The sequence below is a fragment of the Ambystoma mexicanum genome, chromosome 3p (genome assembly GCF_040938575.1).
Source record: "Ambystoma mexicanum isolate Mex_15411 chromosome 3p, UKY_AmexF1_1, whole genome shotgun sequence".
NCBI classification, from domain to species: Eukaryota; Metazoa; Chordata; class Amphibia; order Caudata; family Ambystomatidae; genus Ambystoma; species Ambystoma mexicanum.
Window position 1 is genome coordinate 1,139,723,231 of NC_090925.1, and position 24,749 is coordinate 1,139,747,979.

Genomic DNA, 24,749 nt, shown 5'->3' on the forward strand with positions numbered 1-24,749 from the left:
GAAGTCACTCCTAAACAAGGGGGCGATCGAGCATGTTCCTCTGCACCTCTGTGACACAGGGGTATACTCCAAATACTTTCTGGTGAAGAAGTAGGGAGGATGGAGGCCAATAGTAGACCACAGGAGAATCGACAAATACCACAAGTCTCAAAAGTTCTGCATGTTAATGCTGCCACGCTTCCTAAACCAGCTGGAAGAAGGGGATTTCCTCTCCTCTCGACCTAGTGGATGCTACTTTCATATCCCAATTCACCTGTGGGCACAGATGCTTCCTGCAGTTTCAAGTCCAGGGAAGACACTATCAGTTCTAAGCTCTGCCTTTTGGCCTGAAATCAGCACCAAGAGTAGGTACAAAATGCTAAGGTCCAGTTGCGGCCCACCTCTGTCGTTCAGGCGTCCATGTTTGCCCATATCTGGACGATTGGTTAGTGTGCTCCCCATCGATACATTAGCGTTGCAGCATATCACAATTACCATCCACTGTCTAACATCTGTGACGAGTCGTGGGATTCAGTCACTTCTCCCAAGGGGGAAGCCCCTACCTGTGAGGCTAGGGAGGTGAGCCCGCTATGCAACATTCCTCCTAGGGGTGGTGGTAAGTGGAATCTCTCTTGGGAATAAGGACTCCCTGTCCGATGAGTAACTCCCTTTGTTATTCTCAAACAACCAGTGCAACCATGTCAGTTGACAGACAACCAGACTTCTCTTATATATGTTATTGTAATGCAATGGCAGAAGAAAAATATTTGCCTGGTACTGTGAAGAGTAAGAATAAAGGAGTAATAATGAATGCCTGTCTGTCAAGCACTGAGACAGAGAAACTTAAAGGAGCTATGCAGACTTTATCTCCAAAACAAAGGAAGGACTATCCTGAGAAGCTGGGGAAGCCCCAGCGTTGCATAATAAAAATGGGAGAAACCAGAGAATGTCGTAACGAGACACGGAAATTACAAACCTGCTGGAGACGTGAAAGTGGTGACTCAGGGAGAACGTTGTTTCATCTGGCATTAGAGATGAAGTGCACAAAGTGGGAAGACAACTAGAGGAAGGTAGCCCCATGCTGTTGGTTCCAGGAGGTACATCCACTAAGGGGTGGAGAGAAGCCCCAAGCCGAAGGTGCTTAACCTAAAGCACACCACAACTAACACAGAAAGTTCTGTTTACTGACGGAGGAAACCAAAGCGAAGGAAAGTGAATTTTGCGGTGGCATGAGAGGACCGATAAGCCCATACAATCTACTCACTGAGACAACGACTGGACACGGAGGTGTGCCCAACGAAGTAGAGTGTGCAGATCAAAGAGCCGATCTGACCAAATGCCAAAAGAGTCAGATGCTGACCCGGTGGCACAGCCCCAGTAAAACAAAGGTAACGGGGAGAGCGGGAGACCCGGGTTACCGGACATGTGTTACACATATGTACAAGTGCAGAGAAAATACGAACATAAAGATTGGGGAGAGCCTACTCGTCCCAGTGAGTAGCAAAATCATAACAAGAGTGAGAATCATTCAGGGACTAATTATACTTGTCCCAGGGACTGGTTAGAGCATATGCACAACACTTTAGTGAAAATCTTCATAACCAACAAAAAGAGATTTGTTTTGACCAATAACATTTTCATCCTAAAGAAGAAATTAGGATTGTGAGTCATAACCCATATTCAGAGACTGAGTCATGAAGCCAGGAAAACACACAGAAAAATGTTAAGAGTCACGGAAACCAATACACAAGGGCTTGGGAAAGCCCCTTAAAGGAACTGAAGGACTTATTACGAGATGGCAAGGTGCTATCTGAAGATCCCATATTGAGGAGAACTTAGCTGAAAAGCAATCCAGGAGAAGGGAGTCATTTTCCCATGATTTTTTTTTATGCACCAATAGTGGTTGGGTCAGCCGAAGTTCATTTTTTGACGGAAGACAAGACTTTTGATTGTGGACTTTACCATTGACGACGAGCACCATAGTTTAGTTGTGTTGGGTAGGAAAACCCTTAGGATAGAGAAAGTAAGGCATTGTCCTTTATTTTCCAGTAAGCCCTTTGAAAATGGAACCTGTTAGACGGGCCTCTCCTTCTGAACTACCACACATCCCTCTGGTTCTCAGTGACTTTGCAAAATCATGTTTGCATCCTAATCAAAACTCATCTTCCCTGGGCTCACACCTCAACACTCTTGCGTGTGTCTCTCCACGCATTCAGACGAGAGAGTGAAAACAATACTGAAGAAGATCTAACTACTATGGAGCCTCCACATTGCATTGGTCTGCTCACTCACATACCTCCGGGAATTATGTCATGCATCCCGTTAATTTCTCACTGCAGGCTCCAGATGAGGCCTCTTCAGGAGTTCCTGGACGCCCGTTGGCAACAGGTATCGAGATCCTGGTAGGACCAAATGCACCTCACACCATCCTTCCACCAAGCTCATCAATGGTCGGGTTGTTGCCTCAACCTCACTCGGGGAGTCCTCTTTTGTCTTCTAGCACTTCAAGTCACAGTGGGGAGCCCAGACAGGAGAGTTCCACAACAGCAGTCTGTAATTAACAGAGGAAAAGCACCTTCACATCAATGTGCTGCAGTTAAGAGCAGTTGTTCTGGGCCCTCAAGTCTTTCAAACCTCAGCTGCAGAACAGGTAGTTTTCATCTTCACAGACAACACCACCAACTTGTTCTATATCCACAAACAATGTAGTACCCACTCTCCGGTTCTATCTGCGGAGGCACAAGCACTATTGGAATGGACCCTGGCATATGGCATGCTTCCGATCCCTTTTCACCTGCCAAGCATCCGCAATACAATAGTGGACTCACCCAGCCAAGAACCCGGGACTGTCGCGAATGGGAGCTTCACCAGAGCCAAGTTCTCAATGTCTTCTCCGAATGTGGGCATCCAGACATCGATCTGTTCGCTACAGCGACCAACAAGAAATGTGCCAAGATTGCTAGCCAGTTTCACCAGGAAGGGAGTTTTGGGGATGCATTCTCGTTCCAGTGGGATAGGCTATTCCTGTGTGCTTTTCCACAATCCCCCTGCTGCCTTCAGTTGTCGGTACACTCAGCAGATGCGCAATGATTCTAGTGGCCCCAGCATGTCATGGTATATGGGGCCTCGGCTACACACCTTTCCTTTTTGGCCCATGGGAGTACATGGAACAGACTGACTGGGGCTAGGTGGGTTAGGGCCTGGCATGCAAGACACTCCCAACAACTTGAATCACCCTTATCAACCATTTCCCAGTTAGATTAAACCCTGTATCTGCAGCAATCATTATTATAGGCACACTTCCTGGTCGGGTTCCCTCACTTCCTGGTCACCCAATGTGGAGGATTGATGCCTGCTTAAGCATTGAGCATGCGGTCTAGTCTCTGAGTGTGGCAGCTTTTACAAGCCACGCCCAGCAGTCAGTCCGTGTTTCGTGTGTTTCCTGTTGCTAAGAAGCACACGCTCACCGCGGCTCCAAATCGCTTATCTGTTTCACTTTGATTTTTCAGTAAATGAACACTGCAACACTTACCCGAGCATTCCGTGTACCTGAATCAGCTGTCGGAGTCACCGGCATGTACTAGTTTCAGTCAACAGTTCCTCAGGCGGCCGCTGCAGCATTTCTCATCGCCCTGTCATCGTCCTGTCCAGCACCGGCACCTGTAAAGACAAAAGAAGGCAATCAAGTAAGATTGAAGCCACAGCAAAAAGTTTGTGCGTGCAAGATACCAGAGAAGCGCAGCTCTATACTTACGCAGTTGAATCCAGGAGACTTCTATTAGTCACCACAAGCCCCTGCAACGCTCATAGCCACTCACTGCTCTCCGGATCGTTCCAGCATTCCACAAACCCTTGTGGACAAAACAACCACAGATCAAGACGCATTGAACCGACGCTCTGCGCTCTCTAAGTCCACGCAAAAGACTTTTCAAACTATAGCATACAAAGGACTCCACAGCCTTCCCACGCATAGAATTATCAGCCTTCCAAAGGGCGTAATTACCCATGAAGAACTGGTAAACAGGGGTCAAGGAACCTTACCACTCAGAACAGACTGTAAGGAACCAAGGAATTAGGTTCAGTTAAGTAACTGGACTTAAACCAGCCAAGACTCAGCGGCCCTGCGCCGTGCCGGATGGAGAGGCCACCAAACCAGCCTTAAAGGTGAGCCAAAACGCAGACATTAGAGTGCATACACAGGGGGCCAAGTAGGAGGGGAGGGTGGTTAGAGATAGCCCACGGGAGCAGAATACTGTATTGAGACCTGTTTGTATTGGCACGTCAGTCCTTGGACCATACCGGGATTCACATCCAGAGCAGGGAGACCACTACCTGACCCGACGGGGAGCAGAGGGATCCATCGCTCCTGCAGAGTCCCAGGTGAGTGTGACACACCCTGTCCTCTGCAAATTTGGTACTCGGACCTACTACATTTGTCAGTTGCACCCTATGTCAAGTTGCCTCCCCTACCCGACCTGCTCTCCAAAGAGGGTGGATAAGTGCTTCATCGTGACCCTGCATCACTCAACTTCACGGTTTAGCTCCTGCAGCCCTAGAATTTGGAAACGTTCCGTTAACACAGAACACAAGAGGTTTCTTGCCCAGGCTAGAGAGCGGCTTCCACGCTGTCCTTCTACAAGAGTAAGTGGAGAGGCTTTACCATCTGGTGCGCAGCTCAACACCTAGATCCGTGGCACATTAAAGAAGCGCAAGTCTTACCATACCTTTTGTCTGTAGCGGGATTCTGCCCCTCACACTCGCCCATCAGGGTGCATCTGGCAGCCATTTCACACTATACACGTACCATAAATCAGCCTTTTCTATGGTTTCATAGATTAGTGAAAGAGTTCCTTAGGGGAATGTTTCGTGTCTTTCCTCCAGTTCAGGCTCCAGCTCGAGCATGGGAACTCAATATTGTCCTCTCAAAACATATGGGCCCTCCTTTTGAGCCTCTACAAAGTGCCTCTTTAAAATGTCTTTCCTGGAAGATGACATTTCTAGTTGTCATCACGTCAGTGAGACGGATCAGCAACTGCAAGCTCTCTCCTGCAAGCCTCCGTACTTTCACCTGCCTAAATTGGTGGTGTGGACAAATCATCATGCCCAATCTCCCTTCGGCATTCCACTTCAATGTTGAATGAACCCTTAAGTTTCCAGCATGGGGTCTTGCATGGATTCACCTGCTCATGAATATTCCCCGTTGTCCGGTTGGGAATCCTCAGTAAAAAGAAAGCAGTTTTGCTTTAAAACTGAAAACTGCTTGTCTCCTCTAAAACCCATCCCTGTCCTTTGGGTCATACTGCCCCTAGCCAAAGACACTCGTCCTCTGAGGCTCCACCCCTGGTGGCCATGATCAGAATTTTACCGCGCGTTACAGTGATGGGAGTCCTCTAACTTTGCTCATTGAGAATTGTGACTTTTTTGATCATTTTCAATACTTTTTGATAGTTTCTTTGAACTTTATCTTCAACCGTTGCGCATTGACTACTGGCAGCGCCGACACGTTGTCGGAGAAGATCAGGTTTCCATCGTAGGATATTCTCTCCCCGGTTTTTGACTGGCCCAGGCTTGGGCCTTCATCTCACCTCGACGATGTCCAACGTGGGCAAGAGAAGTCTCTTCAGGGTCTGCGCATCCTGTGGCCTGAAGAACATATAACTCAAGGATTGGCACCTCAAGTGCCTATACGGTCTCCAGACCACGATAAAGATGGATGTGAGATCTGCTGTGGTTCCCTTGCAAAGACCAGGAAGGGATTGTACCGGAGGTTGGTAGCTTGGATCAACCAGCAGAAGGCCTCTGACATGGCCTCCGGGCGCAGTCGAGCCTCATCAAGCACCGGCAGGTCCCATTATTCTGCTCCTGAAGAGGCTGAGGTCCTTTGAGGATGCTCCTTCCGAGTTGATCCAAAAGAATGCAAAACATCACGCTGCTCCCACGCAGGTCGCCACTGCTGTGCGATCTACTTCGGGAAGGGGCGGTCCCTGGCTCAGTCGGCAGTAAGCCTACCCGCTGGTGGTTTCCCTTCTGCGATGAAGTCCCTAGCCCCTTCTAAACACAAGTCCTTTTAAAAAGACAAGTCAACGAAGGAGAGATCCGCGGGAGGCCCGTCTGAGGCTCCCTCATCTTCGTCACTTTCGGTCCCAAGGACCCTGTCAACGACACATTAGTCTACCAGGACCACAGCCTCGTCGACGATGACTTGATCTACCAAGACCACCACCTCGTCGATGGCCACTCTGTTGATAACCACCTCATCAATTACCACCTCGCCGGCGACCCCGTTGACGGCAACTAACATGTCAACAAAATTTTCGGTGGCAACTGTCGTTTCCACGATTATGACAACACCAAGTGTGACTTTGCCTACACGCCCTCCGTCTGCTGTACCCACCATGACTTCATTGGCGGCAGTGCCGATTTTATAAATCCCTGTCATCACGTCCTTCCTAAAGGATTCGGGTAGGGTAGGGGAGTTGTTGCTGCCATCAGATTTCCTGCTGAGACCCGTTAGGGTGTCTTCCCCAGCACCTGTAGGGTCTCAGAGGAAATCTCCTCACATCTATAGTAGCTTTAAGGACAAACATCTGCCAGAGGATTTCCACTCGGACCATGAAGGGGGCCAAGGGTCCCATGTCCCAGGAGCGTTCTCCACGATAGGAGCCGTACCAGCCGTTTGCCCTTCCAAGGAGTTTCAGCCCATCTTTATTCCCGGCTGCACCCTTCGCACCACTACCGGCACCCAGGGATATGTCGCTGGACATCCTCACCCCTTTGCACACCTTTGTGGTGGAATTTCTACAGAGGCTGCCTGCTGCTCCTGTGCCTGGGTCGACCCACAGGCCTCCCAGGCCTACGGCCAGGAGTCCCACCAAACCAAGCCCTCCCAGATTAAGGCGTCAGCCAAGCCCTCGCATGCCGAAACATCAGCCAAGCCCTCCAAGGAGGAAGCATCCGCCAACGCCGCCCCATAGGGCTTTAACACCAGTGGAGGAAAAGCTGGCTACTCATATGCATGAGTTTGAAGATTATGTCCCTGCTGATGGAGGAGCCCGGCTCCTTCCGCTCCAGGATAGCCTGGTTCCGAAGAAAGAGGGTTTTCTCTTTCAACAACAAGACCATCATGTCGGTTCTGTTGTTGGACGATGTCTAGGAGGAAGCATTGGCCCTTATAAATAAACCAAGTACCCCACCCGTCGAGAGAGACAGACTGGAGAAGTAGTACATGGTCCCGGACTCTGCCCCCAGGTGCTTCAGGCCACAGCTTTCTCTGAACTCAGTGGTGTCAGTCGCCGCCAGGAAGCGCTAGTCCAGTCCATCGTCCACTTCCATGTTGCCCCTGGACCAGGGGTGCAAGAAGCTGGATGCAGGTGGCAAACACATTATATACACTGCAGCTTCTACTGCAGAGGCCGCCAATGCCCTTGCCATCCTGTCTCGTTAGGACAGGAAGGTGTGGTTCAAGCTCAGACTGATATTGGATTTTCTGCCAGGCAACAAGAAGACTAAGGCCTTAGCCCTCTTCTAGGAAGGTGAGGAGGTTTCGGACCATGCCATCACGGTGGTGCTGGACATAGCAGACTATGGGTACTTCCAGCTAGGTAATGCTTTGGCCCTTTGCCACCAGGGATGGCTGAAGTCCACAAACCTGGAGGCAGACATCCAATCCAAGGTAATGAACATGCCTTTTGACAGAGATAACTTGTTTGGGAAGGCAGTGGATGAGACGCTCCAGGCTGTCAAGACTGACAAGGAGTCTGCGCTCTCTGGGGACACTGCAGCAGAGAACGTCCTTTCGTTCCCCAAGAGGAAGGTTCTCCGGTCCTCCAAGGGGTATGCTGCCCCATATTCGGAGTCCTCCTACTCTACCACCCAGGAAGCATACAGGGGCTGCTCCCAAGCCTTTGACAGCAGAGGCCAGGATGGTTGTCGTCTGCAGGACAGGACGCAGATGCCCAAGTAGGCCTGAACCGGCCACAAATCCGAACCCACACTTTAGCACTGCAATGGAAGGCCGGCTGTCAAACTTTGTCAAACAGTGGAAGCACATCACCACACACAAATGGATGCTGGACAGTCTTCAGCAAGGGCATGACTTGGAGTTTCAGCACAGGTGCCCACGCATTCCTCCTGTGGTGCGTCAAGAAATGCACATGGCTGAACTGTTGCAGGAGATTCAAGCCATGTTGAGGATAGGGGCAATAGAACTTGTCCCTCAGCATCTCCGGTGCTCTGGAGTGGACCTCAGATGGTTTCTGGTTCGAAAGAAGTCAGGAGGTTGGTGGCCAATCCTGGATTTAAGGTGGCTCAACAAGTACTTGAAGTCCCAAATGTTCAGGATGGTCACGTTGCAGCACATGCTCGATCAATCGAAGGAAGGGGATTTTCTTGCCATTCTGGACCTGGAGTACACATACTTTCACATCCCCATCCACCGGAAACATCAGAGGTTCCTGTGTTTTTTTTGTGGTCCAGGGATGGCACTGCCAGTTCAAGACCCTGACCTTTGGCCTAAAATCAGCGCCATGAGTGTTGAAGTGCTTGGCCCCGGTGGCAGCACATCTACGCCGCAAGAGCGTCCACGTCTACCTTACCTGGACGACTGGCTCATCCGCTCCCGCGCACTGGCGTCCCAGTACACAGCGGATACCACATGCCTTTTGACAGAGATCGGATTCTCCATTAATTATCCGAAATCCTGTGTGGAGCTATCGCAGAACGCTCTGTTCCTAGGGGCTCACCTCAACGTGGTCACATGCCTGGCGACTCCCTCGGAGAAGAGGGTAACGGCCATCCTAGGCAAGGTGCAGCAGCTGTCGGCAGCACCTGTCACAACTGCACACTTCATCAAATTGCTGTTTGGCATGATGTCCTCCTGCGTCCATCCCCTTTTGCAGACTCCAGATGAGGCCTCTCCAGGAGTTTCTCGACTCCAGGTGTTAGCAGGTCATGGGCACTTGGGGAGGACAAGATAGCCCTCACTCAGGAGTTACAGCTAGCTCTACGATGGTGGGGGGTGTACCCACATTTCAATCATTGATATCCCTTTCAGACCCCCACATACAAGGCCACGATCACCACGGATGCCTCCCTGGAAGGTTGGTGGTCTCTCAAAGGACAGTCTCATGCCAGAGCAGTCTGGATCCCGGAGGAGAAGGATATGCGCATAAATGTCCTGGCGCTTTCGGGTGGTCTTCTGGGCCCTCAGGTAATTCCAGCCACAGCTACAGGGCAAGGTGGTGCAGATCTTCATGGCCACACCACCACCATATTCTACAAACCCGGAAACCGGGCGGGATGCGCCCCCCTGCTCTCTGCCTGGACGCCCGGTCCCTATGGCGCTGGGCCATTCTTCAGGATATGTTTCTTGTCGCCTTTCAACTGGTGGGCACCAAGAACACCAATGCAGACTAGCTCAGGGGTGAGCTGAGATCCTGCCATGAATGGGAACTTGAGTCGGCACAAGTATCCCATTTCTTCAGCAAGTGGGGCCGTCCGCAGATCAACCTCTTTGTGAGGACGGCAAAATCCAAGTGCTGCAGGTTTGCCAGCAGGTATCCTCAGCCAAGTAGTCTGGGGGACGCCTTCTCATTCCAGTGGGAAGGGCTCTCCCTGTATGCCTTCCCTCCCATTTCGCTTCTGCTATGTGTGATCGAACCGCTCAGACGCTGCCATTGCAGGATGATCCTCATTGCGCCGGTGTGGCCACAACAGATCTGGCACCCGGACCTTCTCCATCTGTCCGTGGCTCCATCCATCCGGCTGTCTCCGCTTCCCGACCTTCTCCCCAGAGAAGGCAGAGCAATTCTGCATCACGACTCGGCGTCGCTGAACTTCACGGCATGGCTCCTGCAGCTCTAGAGTTTCGACACTATTCCCTCCTGCTGGAGTGCAAGAAGATCTTGGCCAAGGCCAGAGCTTCATCTACGTTGTCCTTTTACAGCCACAAGTGGAAGCGCTTCACAGTGTGGTGCAGGATTCAGAAGATTACGTCTCCCTGGAAAATGGCTCCACAGCTTCTCCCGTACTTGCTTTCACTGGCCAAAGCCTCCATCAAAGTTCATCTAGCTGCCATATCCCGGTAAACCCGTGCCCCAGGCAAGCCCTTCCTGTGGACCTGTGGTCGCAGATGCGCATCAAGTAGTTACGTAAAGGCCTCTTCAGGGCTTTTCCGCCAGTGAAGGACCCTGCCCCAGCTCGGGAGTTCAATGTAGTTTTTACTAAACTCATGGGACTTTCATTTAATCCGACGCATTGGGCACCTCTGAAGTTTCTCTTGTGGAAGACTACTTTCCTGATCGCCATAATCGCAGCCAGGCGGATCGGGTGAATCCTGGCCCTCTTACAAGAAGCCATTCTTGACCTTCCACGCTGCAAAGGTGGTGCTGCAGACCCATCCCAAATTAATGCTCCACCTCAATGAGCCTTTGGTTTGACAGTTTTCTTACCGAACCCTTCTACGTCTGCTCAGAGGGTGTTGCATTCGGTGGACATTGCTTGTACCTTGAGGTTTTATGTGGCACTCGCGAAGGATTTTCGAAAGACCTCTCAGTTGTTCATCCATTTTGGACCTGTTTGAAATTGGAAGGCCCTGTCTAAATCTTCGATTTCTAGGTGGCTCTCTCCCTCTCTCATTTATGGTCATCGTCTGGCCAACAGACCTCTACCAGGCCGGCCGAGATCCCATACCATTCCATCAGAGCCATCACAGCAACAGCAGCGTTTCTCTCTGGTGTCCCCCTGCTCGACATCTGCCGGGCTGCTACGTGGAGGTCCACCCACACTGTCACAATTTTCTTTCTTGCATCGACAGGAATTCTAGAGAGGATTTCTGGGTTGGCCAAGCAGTGCTACGCAACCTGGTTGCTTGTGGTGGGTCTGTTCCAACCATAAGTGTATTGCTTCTGTTGAGCCTTGCAACCTCCCCTGGTTGTGTGTGTATAAATACTGCTTTGTAATCGTATTCATGAACATGAGAATCCATGCAAGACCCTATGCTGGAGAAGGAACAAGTCACTTACCTGTAACTCCATCATGGGACTCCCCATCGTCACCACTGGCGCAAGCCTTACATTCCCTCCCCCAAGCCCTAAAATTCTATGTGGCTCGAACCAGGGAGTTTCAAAAGTCATTGCAACTGTTTGTTGCCTTCAGACCTCTCACGAAAAGCAACAGCCTTTCAGAGTCTTCCATTGCGACATGGAGTGTATTTCCTACTGCCGTCTCCTGGCCAACAGGCCCCTTCCAGGAAGACCAAGAGCATACTCAACAAGATCTGTGGCTTTTACTGCAGCTTTCCTGTCCGGTGTTTACCCTGCTCGACATCTGCTTGGTGGCTAAATGGAGGTCGATCCTTTGCAAGGTTTTACTGTGTGGATAGGGATTCCAGGGAGGATCCCCGAGTCGGTCAGGCAGTGCTTCGCAATCAGTTCGCATGAGGTGAGTATTGCAGGGTTGAGTTATTTACTATTGCTGGGCTATACCTGTACCCATTCTTTGTTGCGTATATGTACTGCTTTATAAACTTATTCAAAGCATGTGAATCCATGAAAGACCCGGTGCTGGAGAAGGAATATTACTTACCAGTAACTCCTGTTCTCCAGCATTATCGTGGATTCACATGCAACCCACCCACCTACATCTCTCTGGCTCATACTGCCACATTACATGTGCTGCCAAATCTGAAGATGGCTACCAGGAGAGGAGCTAATGAGACCCATCTGATTAGCTGTGTGGTCAGTATGACTCAGAACGACACTAATGGAGCACGAACGTGACAAGAAGTTTAAAACTTTAAAGGTAAACTTCTTTAATGTTAGAGGATTCACAGCCTGGAGACAAAAAAATATTCAAGAGCATGTGCATCCATTAAAGATACCAATGCTGGAGAACAAGAGTTACAGGTAAGTAACTTATTCCTTTATGACGGTGCTGTGACGAATCACAGTATTCCATCAATCCCCCCCCCATTGGAGGACTTTTACTTGTGAGCCTAGGGAGGTGAGCCTGCTGTGCAACATTGGTGGAGGTAAGCGGGACCTCATAGGGTGAGACTCCCTTCTTGTGGACAAGTACTCTGGTTGTTTATTTATTGGTAATTTATATAGCGCCTATACAATTAAGCGTTTCAAAGCGCTCCAATGCAGGGAGGGCGAAATAGATGAGCAGGAATTACCATTCTTAGTAGGCATTGGACATTCAGAAATGGCAAGTGCTAAGTGTTTGGAGGTACAACAAAGAACAAAGAGGCATTCAAGTGGAATTACGACATTTAACAAAAATTACTGTACGTGCCTGAGGGTCGTTACAAAAATGCAAGGGCTATCCATAAAAGAGGAGAGTGGGGATGGGGGGGTAATGAGAGATGAATTGACAATGAGTGGAAAAAAGAAGTGCTGTAACATAAAGGAGGTGAGGAGGGAGGGACAATGCGACTGTGAGAGGTGGTGAGCCAGGTCAAGGGACTGGATAGCAGGTGGAGGAGCGCTGTGAAGGATGTAAGAGTAATAGCAAAATGCCATTTTACACCTGATTGTGTATATGACATATGGAACGAACTGGGGCAGATAGATGGAGCATTGGTGGTCCTCGGATTGGCACGACCCTCGGCCCTTCCAGGCTAGGACAGGGTCAGACAGGTCCTTACCCTTAGATGAAGACCCTTTGATGGGGCCATTGATCACCATCCGGCTCCGTCATCGCCTCAATGGATGTAGACCTTGCTGCCAATAATGAGGGCCAGCACACAGGACACATAGGCTCAGTGAAGAAAACAGCTGGTAATATGTGCTGCACGTTCGGGCATATTCAAAGCACCCAAAAGGTCTGCAGGCAGGCACAGGCAACGTGGAGGCAGGTGGGGGAAAGCGCTCCTGACTGGAGGGTTCTGTTGAGGAACTCCGTAAGAACCCTTGTCTTGGACCAACAGTAACATCAGGGCTTCAGAGAACTCCACAGGGCAAGCCACTGTCTGTCTGTTATTGTAGCATTAGACCATAGAATCAACTTAAAGAAAACTCCAGGAAAATTACTGGGAACAAGAAGAAAGATGAGTGAGTAATACTGATCGCTCAAAAGTTTGAAACCAACCATATTGTGACAAAGATGAACAAACAAGCAATGCAGAATGCTCAACTGAGAGAGAGAAAGTACTGTGAACCTCCACTAGGGAGGAACCAGTAATTCGTCATAAAGAGGAAAGAAGGACTAATGTCAAGAGTGTGAGACCTGGGAGTTTTAAACCAGTCGAGACTGGTAAGGTGATGAAGCCTGGGAGTTCCTCTGTTGGGAGAAACCCACTGGCTGGTGTATTCAAGAAACCTGAAAAAAGCACAGAGTCGGGCAGGGGAAGAGAACTCCAGGGGTTGAGCGGTGGCATGACCGAGGAGAGACTTCCATTCCCCAAGGTCTTTTTCCACTTGGTTTCACAGTTCAACTACACCTGGGGGAATGATGCCCTTCCTCTGGCCCCTTTGATCCTTCCTTTAGGGTATACTGCAACAGTCAATTCCAAATGTATTGAGAATCCCAGACTCATATCTCCCCTCTTCTTGGTTCACCATCTTGCCAAGTACTGCCACGAGGAAGGTGGATTTCTCTCTTGTTTTGGGTGCGAGTCCTAGAAACGTGTTTCTCTGCTCCGTTGATCGGCAGACTTGGTTCACTCGCCTGCCAAGTGCTGCCACGAGGAAGATGACTTGTATGCAACTTGCAGCGCTCTCAGTCACAGGGCATTGAAGAATCGGTTGTTGCGTTGGAGGGAGATATTCCACACTTCTCCTCCGGCGCACCTTAAAAGACTGTCTCCCGGACCTCTCGTCTAAGACAAGGTAGGCCCTCTGTTTAGCAAAGCTCCTCCTTGAATGGGCTTCGCAAGAATATCCCAGTCCCCTTCCCTCTGGAAGCGGCAGTGGACTGTATGGTACAGGCATCTGGTCTCATCAGGGGTACATCTACCCATCACAGCCTTACAGCTACACGCCTCAGGCACCTCTGTGCTTTGACCAGGAGCGGAGACCCAGCGCCTCGGAGGGCCGGGACTCTAGGGATCTTTGTGCACTTCCTCCTCATGCGTTACCCTCAGATGACGGGACTCCTGAAGGATATAGCGAAGGAGGTGATCTTGCAGATGGTACCTCCCCGGCTTCTTCCTCTGGGTCCTATGCCTATTCCTCCAGTGCTACCAGTGCCAGTCCCTCCCCCGGTGGAGGACCTGCTGGTTGTTTAGACCCCTCCACCTCCTCCTGTACCACCAACGCCTCCACTTCAAGGTTGGGGAACACAGCTCCCCAGTGGGGGGGAGACTGGCCCTTTTCCAGGACAGCTGGAAGCATCTTTTCAAGAACCCTCAGATCCTATCCATAGTCTCCACAGGCTTCAGTCTTCCTCTTCCTTTTTCTCTACCATCCTATCCTCCTCTTCGTCAGGTCGGGTCCCGGCTTTTTTACGGGAGGTCATTTTGCTCTTGGAGATGCAGGCACTAGAACCGGTTCCTCTTTCAGACTGGGCCTCCGGTTTCTACTCCAGGATCTTTGCAGTACACATGAACAACCAGGCTGGCCTGAGGGTTGTTATGGACCTCTCATTTCTCAATCTGTCTTTACCGCTCGAACGCTTCAAGATGATTACTTTCGCACACACAGCAGAAGGTCTGTGTGCAGAGGACTGCATGTGTACCCTAGACCTCAAGGATACGTACCTTACCTACATGTCCCCATCTACCAGCCGCATCAGAGGTTTCTGCGTTTCACGATTATGTTGTACCACTACCTGTACAAGGTGCTGCCTTTCGGCCTGAACATGGCTCCTTGCGGCTTAAAACGTTGATGAACGCAGAGGCTGGTCTCCTACTCTTGGAGGGCCATCACCTATACCCTTATCTGGACGACTGGCTGGTGAGGGCAGGGTCACCTTAGGGGGTGATACACTACTCTTGCAGAGATTGGCGGATATTCTTCATCAGCTGCCTCAACCAGAGGAAGTCGCAGTTGTGCCCCTACCAGGATCTGGTCTTCCTAGGGGTGCATTGGAACACGGCCGTTCAGCGGGTGTTTGCCACGCCCGAGAGGATCCTCCCCCTTTACAAGGCGATAGGGCACTTTCTGACCAACTCGCCCCTCTTTGGTGTGGTGGTTCCAGCACCTCCTGGGTCTGATGGCCTCCTGCGTGCTCACTATACAGCACGCTTGCCTCAAGATGAGGTGCCTCCAGCTCCACCTGGTGGACAACTGGGATCAGGAGACAGGGTCTCAGACAGGATCCCAATACCCCCCGCTCCTCCTGCCCGATCTTCGCTGGTGGCTGATGGACGGCAATGTTTCCATGGGAGCCCCCTTTACCCGACCAGAGCCTACCCTGGTGGTGTTGACATACTCCTCTCTTTCGTGCTGGGGTGCTTCTCTGGAGGGCTTTGCGATCCATGCACATGGTCCAGGGCAGAAGCCCTCCTGCATATCAATCTGCTTGAGATCACGGCAGTGGGACTGGCCCTCAAAGCGTTTCTGCTCCTCATCAGGGACAGGTCTGTTCTGGTCAGGACGGACAATTCTCCTACAATGTTTTACCTGATCAAGCAGTTTCCCTCTCCTCTGCATGGAGGCAGTATCGATCTGAGAATGGGCCCTGACAGAGGGGGTTTGTATTTCGCCAGTCCATCTCCTAGGGGATAGCAATGCAAAAGCGCATCAGCTGAGCTCCTTGGGGTTCAACACTTACAAATGGGAGTTGCACACCGACTCTTTGTTGCCCCTGTTCCACCGTTGGGAGTTCACAGACCTGGAATTGTTTGCATCTCCTCGGAATTCCAAGTGCCCCCAGTTTGCTTGATGGGCAGGACGGGGCCGGGGTTCTCTGGGAGACGCCTTCCAGATCTGTTGGCACAGCTGCAGGTGATACGTGTTTCCACCCCCAGACCACCATGCCCCAGGGAACCTCCGCAAGTTTCGGTCTTCGGTGGGCTGCAGCCTTATCCTGATTTCCCCCCACTGACCTTAGAGAGCCTGGTTTTTGGATCTTCTGCATTTGTGCTCCCAGGGTTCCGTCCACATTCCGATCACCAACGGGGGCTTCCAGCCGCAGCAGGGCAGGGCAGTGGAACAACCAAACCCGGCCAAGCTGGCACTGGCAACCTGGATCCTGACCAGCTGAGGCATCAGCATGCTCAATTTTCAGATGACAACTGGGGCATCATTCAACAGGCCATCTATCCGGTCCCAGTATAAGAGCATGGACTAGGTTCTGCCATTGGGCTCGCATCAAGGGTCCCATCACCTGTCGTCTGGATGACGTACTGGCTTTTTCAGCACCGCAGACTCGTTCTGAGGTCCAGGTGAATACTTGCTGCACTTATTTGGCGGCCAAAGGTCTTACAAGACTTCCCCTCAGCATGTGTTTTCACAGCCAACCCAGTGGTTAAGGCCCACCTCAAGGGGTTGGCTAGTCTTTTTCCTCCAGTGCTTAGGCCGCCCCCGGTTTGGAACCTCAGTGTGGTTCTGGCTGCTTTGCTGTGCAAACCTTTAGAGCAGATGGCCTCTGTGGGCACTGAAAACAGTTTTAGTGGTGGCTCTGACCTCTGCACGTTGGGTCAGTGAGCTGCAAGCGTCTTTGTGCGAGCCCTTCACCATATTTCACAACAACAAGGTCATCTTGCTTACTCACCCATACTTCTTGCCCAAGGTGGTCTCTCCATTTCATCTAAATCAAGAGATCTGCCTGCCGGTGTTCATTCCAATGCTGCAGTCATAGGCAGAAAGGGCCCTGCATTCCTTGGACCTCAGGAGGGTCCTCAAGTTTTACCTCTCTGACAACTTCCTTCAGGAATTCCAAGTCATTGTTTGTGACTTTTGGGGGCTCCTCCCCTTGCTCTCAGGTTTCCAAGGCTTCCATCGCCCATTGGATGGTTCAGGCCATTTCGGAGGCCTATACAGCATGGGCAAACCAGTGCCTGAGGGGATTCACGCTGATTTGGTCAGAGCTAAGGCCACAGCCGTCGCGTTTCAGAGACATGCTTCTTGGAATGTCATCAGCAAGGTGGCTACTTGGGCCACTCTGTCGGCACTATTCCCTGGATACCAGCTCCAGGTGCAATGCAGAGTTTGGTCAGGCGGTTCTGAAAAACCTTTTTGCTTCGTCCTAGATATGAGGCAGGTTGTCGCACCTCCACCCAATGGTCTTGTTCAGTGGATTCACCCACTAGGATGGAGGAAAGGGGGCGGGATGCATGAGTAATTAAAGTTACTCACTGTAATGACTAGAATACTCGTAGTCCATAGTCCAGGGGCTAATATGTAATAAACGTAGCCAGGTATATAAGCGTTCGATGTGTTTAAAAGGGGACTGAGGTGAGGCACCGGAGGACGGGGCGTTCCCATGCCAGAGTCCGTGCCCCCGCGCACTTTTCTAAATTTAAAGTGGAAACTCCATTTTTATTCAGCTGCCAAACCTCCCAGTACCATCCCCATGTGGGGGGATGCCTGCAAGGGTGGAGGAAAAGGGACTATTACTACTCTAGTCACTACGGTGAGTAACTTTAATATATACTCCATGAGTGGGTTGAACATGGTGCACCTAGTGTGCATTCTGTTGGGAGTTTATAATGAAAAGCTACATTACTTACATGCAGCAGAGTGTGTCCTCTGCTTCTGCCGTGTTCGGCCTGTGGATGGCGTTCCTCGTGGCGTCTAGAATGTAATTTTACTTAAGCAATATTACCCGAGCAGGAGGGGCATTACCCGGCCAGGTAATGCCCCGGGGCAGCAGTTACAAGCCTGAGCGAAGGAAGGACTTTAACCTAAGCCCCGGAGCATTACCAGGCCCGGTAATGCCTCCCTGCTCTGGTAATATTGCTATTAGTAGCCCAGCATTTTGTAATAGGGTGCCAATAGTGTTTAAGTTGTGAAACGTGTTTGTCGTTTGGCAACTTAAAACTAAAAAAACATGGCTGCCATGGATCGGGCAGAAGGAAACGACACATTGTCCATTCTCCGTTTCCATGGTGGCAAGTTGCACGTCAGGACACGCCAGGAACACTACTGTTCCCAGAGTCAGCGAAGGACATGGAAGCTGAAGCTAAGTGGGGAGGGGGGAAGAGGGTGCGAACTGTGTGGAAAAGGAGAAGGGGCAAGGGGTGATGGGGACACGGGCGTGGTGAAACACACACACACCTCATTATCTGGCGAGGGAAGATGACGGCCTCCAGTTCTGAGGAGGCTCACAGTGTTTGGTAACGCCTCCATTCGAAGGGATTGTGTCCTCCGACGTATTCCTTATCTTAGATATCTCTTATCAGAGATATCTAAGATAAGGAATACGTCGGAGGAACATCCCATCGAAAGAACGTTACAAGGTAAGAAGTAACTTGTTCTTCTGAGTCTAGTCTCCTCATTGACTGGGAAGCCAAAGCCACGCCACCCCTGCTTGATGCTAATGATATACTTGCAGTGATGTCATCACGTTAGGACGTGTATGACCTAATCCGCTCATAGTGATACTTATTCCGATGACAAGGTCAGATTATAGTCATGACTATCATCTGAAATCTTGAGGTTTAAGTCGAAGAAGAATGTAAATCATTACGTCAAGCGCGAGTTATGTATGAATGCGATATGATTTAACAAATCTGATTTCTTATTGTAGTGAAAATACGACATCTGCTGGAAACTAAGGTGTATGCAATAATGTGTTGTTAAATTACGTGAAACCATGTTCTCCCCACTCTATTTTTTGTGTTGTTGTTTCAGTTTGTAATCCAAATAATAAGAGGCACGAAATGAATTGCTGAATATTAAGTATGCCAGACCTAGATTTATGTCATGAATGCAAAATGGGCATGTTAGTAGGCCGTGTGTAGATTTCTATCCCCGTTCCTCAGTGTATAAATCAAGGTGTGTACACGAAGGCCATGCAAAAATACATTGGTCTATCTTGCCGCTCATTAAAAATCAATGGTGCTCATTACAGCATACCCGGGCATAAAATCAGACACTTGATATATTGAAAAACTATGATAGTTTCACACGGAAATGAGGCCCAGTAGACACGAATATGATTTGAGCGACGTATGACAGTCCAGTGAACACAAGTATATGGCGCGTGTGTATAGATGTGCGAGTACGGCTGCATACTTGCTTGCTCTCAAACAGCAGTCCAAGAACCAAGGCGGTTCACTGTTCATACAATTTAACAAAACACCTCCAGCTCGTTGTTCGTGTCATATGTCACTATGCTTATGGAAATAATCCGATGTTCCCTGTTATTTTTTTAATTTTGTTTAATGACCTTGAAACAAGGCATTGCTGTGTGGTGGTTAAACATGCGATCTACATACCTGCACCTTCTAGTCACTTCACAATGCAATCCGAAATGCATTGCAAATGTACACGCTACTATTGTTCCAAAACTATACCCCTCACAGACCGATTTCTTGTTCCAGGTGCAGCGTGTTTGCGACAAAGCAAGTCCCTTTACAGACTCTTGCAAGGGTACCATATGCAGGGAAATGAAAGGAGAACTAAGGTCCATCAGTATTACAGCACAGCACCATGAAATACAGCCTTCAAGGCTGCCTGGATACCTTTACAGAGCCCCAGCAGAGGTGTATATCCATAATGCATGCACTGCCACACTCATATCCGAGTGCTGAATAAAGCATTTGCCTTGCAGAGCAGACAGACCCGGAAGTGGATCATCTCGAGAGGTAGCTAACAATTCTGCTCTGGTGGTTTTGGCAGGGCCTCTCTTTCTGGTGTGCATGCTTGCCATCCCAGACATCGGCATGCCTGACACTGGGAGCTGGACGCAAAATGACAGCCAGCGCCATAGCATGAACTTTGATTCCAGGACTCGTGTCTATTTCTGCTCAGTGACAAGTAAAAAAACAATAACTTTTAATTCCCAGGACTTCCTTCCGCGGTTAATGGCCACCTGCTTTGCATCAGTTTGAACAAGTGACATTCTGCTAAAAAGTGAAACGTTTACGTGGATGTAGCTTTGTATAGCTCTGTAACCATGGTTTCCCCGAACCTTGTATTTGTAGTAACATGCCAGCCACTTTACCATTCTCCTCTTTGTGCATGGTTCTGTAAGAGCCGTGTGAGATTGGTATATGACGGTGCCAAAAAGTAATGGTGGGCTGCTTCCAAGGCACTCTTTGTAGGGAGCTTAAGCGAGCACACTACTGGAGAATTTAAAGCCAGAGTTCAGAGCGAAATTGCAAGATAGCAGTTATTTTCAGGGAACCCAGCTAAGAGGTCCTGCAATTTTCCACCGCCCCGTCATTCCTCCAAGCTACCATGAGTCATATATCTCACATTAGTACGCCGCCGCCCACCCTTTTAGTCATTCTGACGCATATATCTTTCTGCGCGCGGTACTATAGTCCCTTGCTGTGCTCAGTCTTTTTACTTGGTCTTAAAGGCCCTCGCTCCAGGTGTATAAAACTATATTCGCACTCGGAAAAGTCATTTTAGCCAATCAGGTGGCTGGAAAAGCGGGCAACATACACATACTCCACCCGCTCTTCCAGTCACCCATGGCTCTTCCACTGGTGGCACCATTTCTTTTTGTGTTTTTAATGTGGGGGGGCAAAAATACACCTGTTCCTTGTATAAGACTGGATTCGTTAGGTGTTAATAACTTTTTACAAGGTTGTGCTAAATTCAAGAAGTATGTTAAATCTAGAGCTTAAGTATTCTTAAACCTTGTCTTGGATGGTCTGACTAGTTAGGGGACACATTACATTTCAGACAGCTGATGTTGTCCCATGTTTTCTTTGGATTATTTTATCATCAATTCTGTTGCACAGGTTTTGAGGTGCTAGGTGTGTGTACTGTCTTGCTCATAATCCCTGTGCATGCTTTGTGTGATAGGGCAGTTTTAGGATTTACAGACCGAAAAGCTACATCTAGTCTTGCCATGCATCTCAAACACATAATTTGTGCAAATTGATTTTGTTTCCATGACAAAATCATTGGTTTCAATGTGTCAATGGTTACTCGTATGTTTTACCTGCTTTGTTGTGACTTTTCAGAGTGGTATGTGATTTCTGAACATAAACATGCTTCCGCTACAAGTAACTTATCAAAAACATACATTTGCAGTAACATAAACTAAACATCAACATCTATTGCTGTCCTTGTAACCAGCTTTCATGTATTTTTTTGTTTGAGCAATTTGTGTTTTGCCATTGTAACATTTCATTGTTTTGAATTCTAATTTTCTCATTTCTGTTTTCCCCATTAACATTTCATCGCTTGTCTTTTGTGCCAGTGTACTGTGTCACCACACCAAAGAAGGACGATAGGTATAGGGACCCACCGCCCACTCCTCCGGGATACATGGGGATTTCTTTAGCAGACATAAAGGAAGGACCACCTCAGCACCAGCACATAAAACCTCCAGCCTATAGCGTGGCCGTACAGAGGTCAAAGATGGTCCATAGCGAACTCTATAGACTTTCATCAGCGTCTCTCACTAGAGAACCAGTGACCTGTATGCAACCGAAGATCATAGCACGGCCTCAGTGGCATGCTCGGCAGCAGCTCCATCCTAAGATAACCGATATGACCGGTGCATATAGTGAAGAGGATGGTACGTTAAGCTACTAACTTATTAGATCATTAGTAAAGTAGTCAGTCTAACGCGATTTTATGCACAATCCTGGTTTTATTATTGTTTGAGTAGGACAGAAAATATTGGCATAGCAAATTAGGCACAAAGCTGATATGAAATTTAAAGGCAGGAATCTGGTTGCCTTAAGAAAAGAAGATGAACAGTTGATGTGTAGTTGACTTGTACAGCTACATGCACCAACCCTGTACTAGTGGGAGCTTGACAGCTTCCTTCTGGATTGCCTACCTTAGTGCCTCTCTGCGGCATTCAGGAACCAGGCATGTTGGGAGTTGTCAAAACCAGGCACCACCGAACAAGGGTATGTATAATGCTTCCCAAAGGGCCTCATTTAGAGTTTGGCGGAATGCCCCATAACACACAGATGTTATTGCCACACGATTTCCCTCTGCCTTCTGTATAGAGTGAACATCGGCGAAATGTTGCCGTGGTTGCATGCACATGTTTCCCTAAACTGTGTGTAGTGGAGCGCTGGCCTTTCGGTTTCAGTGGTTGAAAGGCTAGCGTTGCACTTGTCTCCAAGGCAGAGGAGCATTGGTTTGAAACCAAGGACATGGGAACCCAAATTAAGGTTTTGCAAGAAACGTCTTTGGGGATAGGCAACAAAACTCAATTTTGCCAATATTTTCTTACCTACATAGTGTTTTTGTGATTTGCCTGTGTCAAAGAATTCAGTCCACAGTTGCAAACTGCTGTATATAAATTGTCAAAATAGTAGAAAATAAAAATGTTAAAGCATAAATGGTCACATGGATCATGCTTCTAGGGAGCCCATGCTTGGCTTGGTGGGTTCTGTCCGCTACGCGTAGCTCGCAAGCTGTATGCCTGAGCACCTTTCTCGTGTTTTGTGCATATAAAAGTGTGTTGTAGATCTCGTATTTATTTTTGTTATTCATTTATCAGGTGCTTTCGCTATCTTTGTTAGCTAACCTTGTATGCGCTGTTACTAGGCTGCAGTCACATCTAATTTCTAACTCATCCACCATGAATGTGACTAATGAACTAACATCTTTATTTTTAAACCCACATTTGAGTTTGTAAGGAATTTGATTGGCCTGGTGTTCAAACAATTCCAAAACATTTCAGCAGCTCTCTTGATTTTATTTTGACTTATCTACCAGTGGCTGTGAAGAACTCTTCCGGTCCTTCCTAATCCACATCGGTCAATACACATTCTTTTGCTAATTTTTCATTGTCTTTATTGACTTATGATGGTGGTGTTGCACTCTTTTCTCTGCTCTAAATCCTCTAGTTCATGTTGGACTTAGGTTTCAGTCTAAAAACAACCAGGGTGTCCACATACGTTTTTTAAATGTTTGTTCTTGTTTCAGATTTGTCCTTTTTGTGTTTTTGTTTGCCTCATCACAAAAGCTGTTTATGTTCCAGGCCGTCTTGCATTATTCTCCTCCTTTCTAAGCCTTAATTTTCCTGGCTCATTAGTAGTTGTATGACATCCGCTGACTCTCTTTACATTTCTCTCCTTATACACTACCAATAAACCTGCTTCTCATATTAATTAACCAGGGTCACACCAACTAGTGCTGTTATTTTACTATCTGCACGGTCAGACCTCTTGATGCTTGCATCTATCCGATTCAGCCACAAACCTATTTTACTACTCTTCCACTCTCCTCTCTTCCAAGGTCATATTAGTTAGCACAGCCTCCACTGCTGTGAGTGCTGTTCTCCTCTCATACTCCCTTAAAGCTGCCACTATTACTTTACCGTCATTCTTGCATGTTGGGTGTATACGTATCTTGCGACTAAGGCAGTTGGTGCTTATTTGTAACTCTGTCACCATTGTTCTTGGTGCAGCATTCGTACATCTCAGTATAGAACTTCATGGGCCTGCTCTGTCTTCGTTCCAGAACTTAACTACTGTTCTCCGTTTGGATCCCCAAAACGGTGGGCTGAGTCAGCCCACCGGCACCACACCACTAAATACTAGCATTTAATATAAGGCCTATGTAACATTTGCAAAGCGATACAAGCAAACTAGTTTACCTTCTTATTCCTTGAAGTTACCGCCAACTGGTTCTTTAGTTGACTTTACAGTGTTTTTTAGGTTCTCATCAGTGTGAGCGACCTGGATAGCCAATATGATGGACCTATCATTGTGTGATTTTCTCCATTGAACAGTATTTAGAAATCTCCTATTTAAAGCACTTGTAGTTTTCGCTCTCTGGACATCTCCCTTAGCAAGTGTCAATCTTTCTCTGATTTGTTATCCGAGTCGTTTTTATCTATTATGTAGTAGAAGGTAGTAGTCATTTGTATGCCGCCTTTTCCCATTTGTATGGCCTCAAAGCGCTTGTGGAAGTACGGGTACGGGAACATTCTCGGAGAGAGGCTTAGAATGCATGTGTGCATTTGGCCAAGATTAGTGATTAGGTGGGCTGGCTGGGCTCCAGTAAGCAATCCAAGAGGGTAGGCATCTGTATAGGTGTTGAGGGAGGTCATGAGAGTGCGCTAGTGCAAGAGACACATCATGTCTCCAGCTAGACCGAATTTGTCATAGGTTGTCACTGTATTCTAATGGCAGAGGTGTAAGGAGGCCAAGACGTGAGTGTTCAAGCTTGACTGAATTTGTAGTAGTCGTAGCTGCATTCTAATGTGATTGGATGGATAGCCGTGCCTGCGGCACATGTCCACCAATGTGGTGCGTTTTACGTGCTTTAAGCTCAGATGGAGCTTCTTTGATCTCGCTGTGTGTGATCAGATCGTCTGTGTGAAGAGAAGGTACCCTCATAGGCTCTTCAAGGCACTATGGTCAAGCTACCCTCAAAGTTTTCTAATCGCACTAGTCCGGCTTTTTTAGTACATCTCCTGTGTCTCAACTTTTCTATGCCCGAATTTGTTTCTGAAGGGTCTAGCCTCTTGAGTGTGCCTCCTTTACAGATCACATTCACTTCATATCCTCCTGCTTGCACATACCTCTCCCTGAATTACAAGGCTGCCTGTGCACTGCGCCAAACGTAGAAATTGTTGTCTTTACGTGTTTGCGCATTAATTCTAACTTTCCTATTGGAGGTTCTGTTTAATTTGGTCCTTTATCAAATATCTTTGGCCTGTTAATCTTGTAGCTTTCTTTTTTAACATCAGGTAGCTGAGAAGTTCCATAATCTGTTATGAGGCAGTAGTCACAT

At 48.6% G+C, this 24,749-nt stretch overlaps 1 protein-coding gene across 7 annotated transcripts in view; it reads left to right on the forward strand.

The window, feature by feature from the left end:
* Nucleotides 1–24,749, forward strand: part of RAPGEF6 (Rap guanine nucleotide exchange factor 6) — a 1,719,096-nt gene that overhangs the window by 1,661,796 nt on the left and 32,551 nt on the right. For 6 of the 7 annotated variants that reach the window (XM_069652531.1, XM_069652533.1, XM_069652532.1 and 3 more), the window contains one exon: nucleotides 21,244–21,564. The exons of the other annotated variant lie outside the window; for it this stretch is intronic. In XM_069652531.1, the coding sequence (XP_069508632.1) occupies nucleotides 21,244–21,564 (321 nt within the window). The remainder of the gene's footprint in view (nucleotides 1–21,243; nucleotides 21,565–24,749) is intronic. 7 annotated transcript variants of the gene reach the window in all.